Genomic DNA, 10,431 nt, shown 5'->3' with positions numbered 1-10,431 from the left:
CCCACAGCACCTGTATATATGTTTGTACATATTTATCACTGTATTTATTTTACTTGTACATATCTATTCTATTGATTTTATTTTGTTAATATGTTTGGTTTTGTCATCTGTCTCCCCCTTCTAGACTGTGAGCCCGCTGTTGAGTAGGGACCGTCTCTATATGTTGCCAACTTGGACTTCCCAAGCGCTTAGTACAGTGCTCGGCACACAGGAAGCACTCAATAAATACAATAGTTTGATTGATTGGTGTCGAAGGCCTGGACGGTCTCTTGATGCCCTTGAAAAAGCTGTGTCTGCTTTTCTTTCAGAGCCATGGTGAGTAAGAAGAAAGAAATCACATTGCAAGTAAGTAATAAAGATAATAATAATGGTATTTGTTCATTCATTCATTCATTCAATCGTATTTATTGAGCACTTACTGTGTGCGAGGCACTGCACTAAGCGCTTGGGAAGTGTTAAGCACTTACTATTCATTCAGTCATTCAATTGTATTTATTGAGCGCTTACTGTGTGCAGATCATTGCACTAAGCGCTTGGGAAGTGTTAAGCACTTACTATTCATTCATTCAATTGTATTTATTGAGCACTTACTGTGTGCAGAGCACTGCACTAAGCTCCTGGGAAGTGTTAAGCACTTACTATTCATTCATTCAGTCATATTTATTGAGTGATTACTGTGTGCAGGACACTGTACTAAGCGCTTGAAAAGTACCATGTGCCAATATAATAATAATAATAATGGTATTTATTACTCTATTTTACTTGTACATATCTATTCTATTTATTTTATTTTGTTAATATGTTTTGTTTTGTTCTCTGTCTCCCCCTTCTAGACTGTGCGCCCACTGTTGGGTAGGGACCGTCTCTCTATGTTGCCAGCTTGTACTTCCCAAGCGCTTAGTACAGTGCTCTGCAATCAATCAATCAATCGTATTTATTGAGCACTTACTGTGTGCAGAGCACTGTACTAAGCGCTTGGGAAGTACAAGTTGGCACACAGTAAGCGCTCAATAAATACGATTGATTGATTGATTGATTGATGTTAAGCACTTAGTGCAGTGCAATACAGTGCAATAGTACAGTACATTCATTCATTCATTCAATTGCATTTATTGAGTCCTTATTGTGTGCACAGCACTGTACTAAGTGCTTGGAAAGTACTATGTGCCAATATAAAAATAATAATAATAATGGTATTTGTTAAGCACTTACTATTCATTCAATTGTATTTATTGAGCGCTTACTGTGTGCACAGCACTGTACTAAGCTCTTGGAAAGTACTATGTGCCAATATAATAATAATGATAATAATGGTATTTGTTAAGCACTTACTATTCATTTATTCACTCAATTGTATTTATTGAGTGCTTACTGTATGCACAGCACTGTGCTAAGCGCTTGGAAAGTACTATGAGCCAATATAATAACAATAATAATAATAATAATAATGGTATTTGTTAAGCACTTACTATTCATTCATTCATTCAATTGTATTTATTGAGCGCTCACTGTGTGCACAGCACTATACTAAGTGCTTGGAAAGTACTGTGTGCCAATATAATAATAATAATAATAATAATAATGGTATTTGTTAAGCACTTACTATTCATTCATTCATTCAATTGTATTTATTGAGCGCTTACTATGTGCACAGAACTGTACTAAGCGCTTGGAAAGTACTATGTGCCAATATAATAATAATAATAATAATGGTATTTGTTAAGCACTTACTATTCATTCATTCAGTTGTATTTATTGAGCGCTTACTGTGTGCACAGCACTGTACTAAGTGCTTGGAAAGTACTATGTGCCAATATAATAATAATAATGGTATTTGTTAAGCACTTACTTAACATTCATTCATTCAATTGTATTTACTGAGCGCTTACTGTGTGCACAGCACTGTAGTAAGTGCTTGGAAAGTACTGTGTGCCAATATAATAATAATAATAGTGGTATTTGTTAAGCACTTACTATTCATTCATTCATTCAATTGTATTTATTGAGCGCTTACTATGTGCACAGCACTGTACTAAGTGCTTGGAAAGTACTATGTGCCAATATAATAATAATAATAATAATGGTATTTGTTAAGCACTTACTATTCATTCATTCAATTGTATTCATTGAGCACTTACTGTATGCACAGCACTGTACTAAGTGCTCGGAAAGTACTATGTGCCAATATAATAATAATAATGGTATTTGTTAAGCACTTACTATTCATTCATTCATTCAATTGTATTTATTGAGCACTTACTGTGTGCACAGCACTGTACTAAGTGCTTGGAAAGTACTATGTGCCAATATAATAATAATAATAATAATAATGGTATTTGTTAAGCACTTACTATTCATTCATCTAATTGTATTTATTGAGTGCTTACTGTGTGCACAGCACTGTACTAAGCGCTTGGAAAGTACTATGTGCCAATATAATAATAATAATAATAATAATGGTATTTGTTAAGCACTTACTATTCATTCATTCATTCAGTTGTATTTATTGAGTGCTTACTGTGTGCACAGCACTGTACTAAGCGCTTGGAAAGTACTATGTGCCAATATAATAATAACAATAATAATGGTATTTGTTAAGCACTTACTATTCATTCATTCATTCAGTTATATTTATTGAGTGCTTACTATGTGCACAGCACTGTACTAAGTGCTTGGAAAGTACAATGTGTCAATATCATAATAATATAATGGTATTTGTTAAGCACTTACTATTCATTCATTCAATTGTATTTATTGAGCGCTTACTGTGTGCACAGCATTATACTAAGCACTTGGAAAGTACTATGTGCCAATATAATAATAACAATAATAATGGTATTAGTTAAGCACTTACTATTCATTCATTCAATTGTATTTATTGAGCGCTTACTGTGTGCACAGCACTGTACTAAGTGCTTGGAAAGTACTATGTGCCAATATAATAATAACAATAATAATGGTATTTGTTAAGCACTTACTATTCATTCATTCATTCAGTTGTATTTATTGAGCGCTTACTGTGTGCACAGCACTGTACTAAGTGCTTGGAAAGTACTATGTGCCAATATAATAATAACAATAATAATGGTATTTGTTAAGCACTTACTATTCATTCATTCATTCAGTTGTATTTATTAAGCGCTTACTGTGTGCACAGCATTATACTAAGCACTTGGAAAGTACTATGTGCCAATATAATAATAACAATAATAATGGTATTAGTTAAGCACTTACTATTCATTCATTCAATTGTATTTATTGAGCGCTTACTGTGTGCACAGCACTGTACTAAGCTCTTGGAAAGTACTATGTGCCAATATAATAATAATAATAATAATAATAATAATGGTATTTGTTAAGCACTTACTATTCATTCATTCAGTTGTATTTATTGAGCGCTTACTGTGTGCACAGCACTGTACTAAGCGTTTGGAAAGTACTATGTGCCAGTACAATAATAACAATAATAATGGTATTTGTTAAGCACTTACTATGCATTCATTCATTCAGTTGTATTTATTGAGTGCTCACTGTGTGCACAGCACTGTACTAAGCGCTTGGAAAATACTATGTGCCAATATAATAATAATAATGGTATTTGTTAAGCACTTCCTTAACATTCATTCATTCAATTGTATTTACTGAGCGCTTACTGTGTGCACAGCACTGTACTAAGTGCTTGGAAAGTACTATGTGCCAAGCACTGTTCTAAGTGCTGGGGGAGATAATAATAATAATAATAATAATAATAATGACATTTATTAAGCGCTTACTATGTGCAAAGCACTGTTCTAAGCGCCGGGGCGGTTACAAGGTGATCAGGCTGTCCCATGGGGGGGCTCACAGCCTTAATCCCCATTTTACAGATGAGGGAACTGAGACCCAGAGAAGTGAAGTGACTTGACCAAAGTCACACAGCTGACAAGGTGATCAGGTTGTCCCCTGTGGGGCTCTCAGACTCAATCCCCATTTTCCAGCCGAGGTACCTGAGGCCCAGAGAAGTGAAGTGACTTGCCCAAGGTCACCCAGCAGATGAGTGGCAGAGGCGGGATTAGAACCCAGGACCTCTGACTCCTAAACCCGGGCTCTGGCCACGAGGCCAGGCTACTGCTAGCAGTTGCGGAGCCGCACTTATTATCAGGCGTGTTCTTTATGGGCAGTTAATCTATCAATCAATCAATCGTATTTATTGAGCGCTTACTGTGTGCAGAGCACTGTACTAAGCGCTTGGGAAGTACAAGTTGGCAACATATAAAGACAGTCACTACCCAACAGTGGGCTCACAGTCTATATGTTGCACCTTGTACTTCCCAAGCGCTTAGTACAGTGCTCTGCACACCGTAAGCGCTCAATAAATACGATTGAATGAATGAATGAGACAGAGAACAAAACCAAACATACTAACAAAATAAAATAAATAGAATAGATATGTACAAGTAAAATAAATAAATGGAGTAATAAATATGTACAAACATATATACATATATACAGGTGACGTCTAGTGACGTCGAATTTATTTTACAAGGCCACTAAGGGATTTTTTTTTCTAAATGGCATTTGTTAGGCGTTTACTATGGGCCTGGCATTTTTTCTAAGCGCTGGGGCCCACACTCTTAATCCCCATTTTACTGATGAGGTACCTGAGGCCCAGAGAATTTAAATGACTTGCCCAAGGTCACACAACAGACAAGCGGCAGAGCCAGGATTAATCAATCAATCGTATTTATTGAGCGCTTACTGTGTGCAGAGCACCGGACTAAGCGCTTGGGAAGTACGAGTTGGCAACATACAGAGACAGTCCCTACCCAATCCAGTTCCTTCCTTCTATCAATCAATCAATCAATCGATCGTATTTATTGAGCGCTTACTGTGTGCAGAGCACTGTACTAAGCGCTTGGGAAGTACAAGTTGGCAACATATAGAGACGGTCCCTACCCAACAGTGGGCTCACAGTCTAAAAATCCGCTTGACCACGCTGCTTCTCACCCAGATTGGGCAGCCTTGACGTTTGTTTCTCTTCTTTCGAAATAATAATAATGATGGTATTTGTTAATAATAATAAATAATAATAATAATGGCATTTATTAAGCGCTTACTATGTGCAAAGCACCGTTCTAAGCGCTGGGGAGGTTACAAGGTGATCAGGTTGTCCCACGGGGGGGGCTCGCAGTCTTCATCCCCATTTTACAGATGGGGGAACTGAGGCCCAGGGAAGTGAAGTGACTTGCCCGAGGTCACACAGCAGACATGTGGCGGCGCCGGGATTCGAACCCATGACCTCGGACTCCAAAGCCCGGGCTCTTTCCACTGAGCCACGTAAGCGCTTGCTATGTGCCAGGCACTGTTCTAAGCGAAGCCATAACCTCAGGAAAGGATTCCCGGGATTCCAGAACGATTTTTCTCCCAGGAAAGACAGTTCCAAATCAAAAAATAGGTTGCCTCGCTCCGGCCTTTCTGTTTCCTTTCATAATTTCCTCACGCCTCCGTCTCTGTTGAAATCAATCAATCGTATTTATTGAGCGCTTACTGTGTGCAGAGCACTGTACTAAGCGCTTAATCCTGGTTATTGAAAAATTTTGGTTATTGGAAAATAACCAGAATCCTGGTTATTGAAGCACCAGGCTCTGATTTAGCACTTAAGTGCTTAGTACAGTGCTCTGCACATAGTAAGCGCTCAATAAATACGATTGATGATGATGATTTGTGGCAGTGGGGAGGAGTGGGTGACCCGATCTTTGAGCCGCTCACCATTCTCGTTCATCAAAGGAGACGCCGAGAAAATCAATCAATCAATCAATCAATCAATCGTATTCATTGAGCGCTTACTGTGTGCAGAGCACTGTACTAAGCGCTTGGGAAGTCCAAGTTGGCAACATATAGTGACGGTCCCTACCCAACAGTGGGCTTCAAATACGTCTCTAGATGTTGCCAACTTGGACTTCCCAAGCGCTTAGTCCGGTGCTCTGCACACAGTAAGCGCTCAATAAATGCGATTGAATGAATGAATGAATGAACTTGTACTTCCCAAGCGCTTAGTCCAGTGCCCTACACACAGTAAGCGCTCAATAAATACAATTGAATGAATGAATGAATCTCTTAAAAACAGCAAACTAACAATACGGTGGAGCTGAATTCTAATCCCACCCCTGCCGTCTGTTGTGTGACCAAGGGCAAAGTCACTTAACTTCTCTCTTTCCTTATTTGTAAAATGAAGATTCATTCTCTGTATCCCCTTTTAGACTGTAAGCCCACTGTTGGGTAGGGACTGTCTCTATCTGTTGCCAACTTGGACTTCCCAAGCGCTTAGTACAGTGCTCTGCACACAGTAAGCGCTCAATAAATGCGATTGATTGATTAATTGTATTTTTTCCACCTTAGACTGTGAGCACACGCAAAGCAGGGACTGTGTCCAGTCTGAATAGACTGTCTACCCCAGTGCTTAGTGCATTGCTTGGTAAATAATAATAATAATAATAATAACAATAATAATAATAATGGCATTTATTAAGCGCTACTATGTGCAACGCACTGTTCGAGTAAGTGCTTGAAAAAAAAACCCCACAGTTACTGTTATTACTTACTCATTTTTCTGTCGACATACACTCCGTTGTGTCTCTTTTGGAAGGTTAAGCTCCTTTAAGGCCGAAACAGATTCTTTCGACTGAGCGGATGAACCCATTTTCCTGAATTCCAGCCCTTAATTAATTCAGCGTTTGTCGTTTGGAGTGCAGGTTGCCATCAATAGCCAGGAGCTTTGGGAGGAAATGCTCCATTCAAAAGGACTGACAGGTAAAATAACTTAGCACGCAATTAAAAATATTAAATTGTGTTGCTTTTCTACTATGCTTTCTTCAAAATCCTAATGAGGTTGAAACAACCAATTATTTATCCAGGTGAATTAAGCAGTCAGTTTTTCCTCCTCTCATGACTTTTTCTCCCTATCCAATTTCTTCAAAATCCTAACGAGGTTGAAACAACCAATTATTTATCCAGGTGAATTAAGCAGTCAGTTTTTCCTCCTCTCATTACTTTTTCTCCCCTTTTTTTCCTTCTCCCTATCCAATTTCTTCAAAATCCTAACGATGTTGAAACAACCAATTATTTATCCAGGTGAATTAAGCAGTCAGTTTTTCCTCCTCTCATGACTTTTTCTCCCTATCCAATTTCTTCAAAATCCTAACGATGTTGAAACAACCAATTATTTATCCAGGTGAATTAAGCAGTCAGTTTTTCCTCCTCTCATGACTTTTTCTCCCCTTTTTTCCTTCTCCCTATCCAATTTCTTCAAAATCCTAATGATGCTGAAACAATCAATTACTTATCCAGGTGAATTAAGCAGTCAGTTTTTCCTCCTCTCATTACTTTTTCTCCCCTTTTTTTCCTTCTCCCTATCCAATTTCTTCAAAATCCTGACGATGTTGAAACAATCAATTATTTATCCAGGTGAATTAAGCAGTCAGTTTTTCCTCCTCTCATTACTTTTTCTCCCCTTTTTTTCCTTCTCCCTATCCAATTTCTTCAAAATCCTAATGATGTTGAAACAATCAATTACTTATCCAGGTGAATTAAGCAGTCAGTTTTTCCTCCTCTTATTACTTTTTCTCCCCTTTTTTTCCTTCTCCCTATCCAATTTCTTCAAAATCCTGATGATGTTGAAACAATCAATTATTTATCCAGGTGAATTAAGCAGTCAGTTTTTCCTCCTCTCATTACTTTTTCTCCCCTTTTTTTCCTTCTCCCTATCCAATTTCTTCAAAATCCTAACGATGTTGAAACAACCAATTATTTATCCAGGTGAATTAAGCAGTCAGTTTTTCCTCCTCTCATGACTTTTTCTCCCCTTTTTTTCCTTCTCCCTATCCAATTTCTTCAAAATCCTAACGATGTTGAAACAACCAATTATTTATCCAGGTGAATTGAGCAGTCAGTTTTTCCTCCTCTCATGACTTTTTCTCCCCTTTTTTCCTTCTCCCTATCCAATTTCTTCAAAATCCTAACGATGTTGAAACAACTAATTATTTATCCAGGTGAATTAAGCAGTCAGTTTTTCCTCCTCTCATGACTTTTTCTCCCCTTTTTTTCCTTCTCCCTATCCAATTTCTTCAAAATCCTAACGATGTTGAAACAACCAATTATTTATCCAGGTGAATTGAGCAGTCAGTTTTTCCTCCTCTCATGACTTTTTCTCCCCTTTTTTCCTTCTCCCTATCCAATTTCTTCAAAATCCTAACGATGTTGAAACAACCAATTATTTATCCAGGTGAATTAAGCAGTCAGTTTTTCCTCCTCTCATGACTTTTTCTCCCCTTTTTTCCTTCTCCCTATCCAATTTCTTCAAAATCCTAACGATGTTGAAACAACTAATTATTTATCCAGGTGAATTAAGCAGTCAGTTTTTCCTCCTCTCATGACTTTTTCTCCCCTTTTTTCCTTCTCCCTATCCAATTTCTTCAAAATCCTAATGATGTCGAAACAACCAATTATTTATCCAGGATAATTATTTATCATTACTCTTTCTCCTCTTTTTTTCCTTCTCCCTATCCACTTGCACACTTCCTCTTCCTGTGTCCATCTGCTCCACTACGGGCCCCTGTGCCTATTCAGTCGTATTTATTGAGCGCTTACTGGTGCAGAGCACTGTACTAAGCGCTTGGGAAGTACAAGTCGGCAACATCTAGAGACGGTCCCCACCCAACAACGGGCTTGCAGTCTAGAAGGGGGAGATGGACAACAAAATAAAACAAGTAGACAGGCATCCAGCAGCGTGGCTCGGTGGAAAGAGCCCGGGCTTTGGAGTCAGAGGTCATGGGTTCAAATCCCGGCTCCGCCAACTGTCAGCTGTGTGACTTTGGGCAAGTCACTTCACTTCTCTGGGCCTCAGTTCCCTCATCTGGAAAATGGGGATGAAGACTATGAGCCCCCCGTGGGACAACCTGATCACCTTGTAACCTCCCCAGCGCTTAGAACAGGGCTTTGCACATAGTAAGTGCTTAATAAATGCTATCATTATTATTATTATTATTATTCTCTGTGCCTCAGTTCCCTCATCTGTAAAATGGGGATTAAGACTGTGAGCCCCCCGTGGGACAACCTGATCGCCTTGTATCCCCCCAGTGCTTAGAACAGTGCTTGGCGCATGGTAAGTGCTTAACAAATGCCATCATTATTATTCATTCATTCATTCATTCAATCGTATTTATTGAGCGCTTACTGTGTGCAGAGCACTGGACTAAGCGCTTGGGAAGTGCAAGTTGGCAACATCTAGAGACGATCCCTACCCAACAGCGGGCTCACAGTCTAGAAGGGGGAGACAGACAACAAAACAAAATGTGTGGACAGGTGTCAAGTCGAAAGCAGACCTGCATTATCCCCATTTGACAAATGAGGGAACTGAAGCTCCGTGAAGTTAACTGACGTGCTCAAGATCACACAATCAAGTGGTGAGAGTCCGGATTCGAACTCAGGTCCTTCTGACTCTCAGGCCCGGGCTGTAGCCACAAAGCCACATGGCATCACTTTGTTGAGGAGGAGTATTTTATAGGTGATAAGCAGGGTATTATTCTACCTGCACACAAACACGCACACTTGTATATCTCAGCAGGTGTTTTGCCAGTACTGTGCTAACTGGGGTAGCTGTGTTTTGTTAAAAGGACTTGTACTTTATTTGTACATTCATTCAATTTTATTTATTGAGTGCTTACTATGTACAGAGCAATCAATCAATCGTATTTATTGAGCGCTTACTGTGTGCAGAGCACTGTACTAAGCACTTCGGAAGTACAAGTTGGCAACATATAGAGACATTCCCTACCCAACAGTGGGCTCACAGTCTAAAAGCACTGTACTAAGTGCTTGGGAGGACAGTACAACAATAAACAGACACATTCCCGGCCCACAGTGAGTTTGCTCAGTGGAAACTTCGCCGCTCTCGTACCACTAACCCACAGCCCTGGATCACTGCCACTGTCCGCCTCCTTCGCTCTTATGCTCGAGCTGGCGAAAGTCTAAACCCCATGCCAACCTCGTTCACTTCAAGTTTATCCTTTCCTGCCTTAACTCAGCCCTCTCCTCTGCCAGACAAAGCTATTTCTCCTCCCTTATTGACACCCATGCCCATCATCCCCATCAGCTCTTTCGTACATTCAACTCCCTTCTCAGGCCCCCAGTCCCCCCCACCACCCTCCTTCCCTCACCCCCAACGATCTGGCCTCCTACTTCATTAACAAAATTAAATCCATCAGGTCCGACCTCCCCAAAGTCTCTTCCCCCACTTCTCCAACCCCCCGGCTCTCAACACTCTCTGCTACTCTCCCATCCTTCCCAGCAGTATCCTCAGAGGAGCTCTCCTCCCTCTGCTCAAGCGCTACTCCGGCCACCTGTGCTTCTGACCCCATTCCCTCTCATCTCATGAAATCTCTCGCTCCATCCCTT

The 10,431-nt window shown here is 39.7% G+C and overlaps 1 protein-coding gene across 1 annotated transcript in view; it reads left to right on the top strand.

The window, feature by feature from the left end:
* The window catches only part of NME9 (NME/NM23 family member 9), a 73,249-nt gene that overhangs the window by 13,891 nt on the left and 48,927 nt on the right, over positions 1-10,431 (top strand). Inside the window, exons 2-3 of the mRNA XM_038748155.1 lie at positions 309-345; positions 6,732-6,789. Of these exons, the coding sequence (XP_038604083.1) occupies positions 313-345; positions 6,732-6,789 (91 nt within the window). The 5' untranslated portion in view covers positions 309-312. The remainder of the gene's footprint in view (positions 1-308; positions 346-6,731; positions 6,790-10,431) is intronic.

Source organism: Tachyglossus aculeatus, chromosome 1 (genome assembly GCF_015852505.1).
Source record: "Tachyglossus aculeatus isolate mTacAcu1 chromosome 1, mTacAcu1.pri, whole genome shotgun sequence".
Lineage (NCBI taxonomy): Eukaryota > Metazoa > Chordata > Mammalia > Monotremata > Tachyglossidae > Tachyglossus > Tachyglossus aculeatus.
This window is presented reverse-complemented; position numbering and strand designations above follow the sequence as displayed.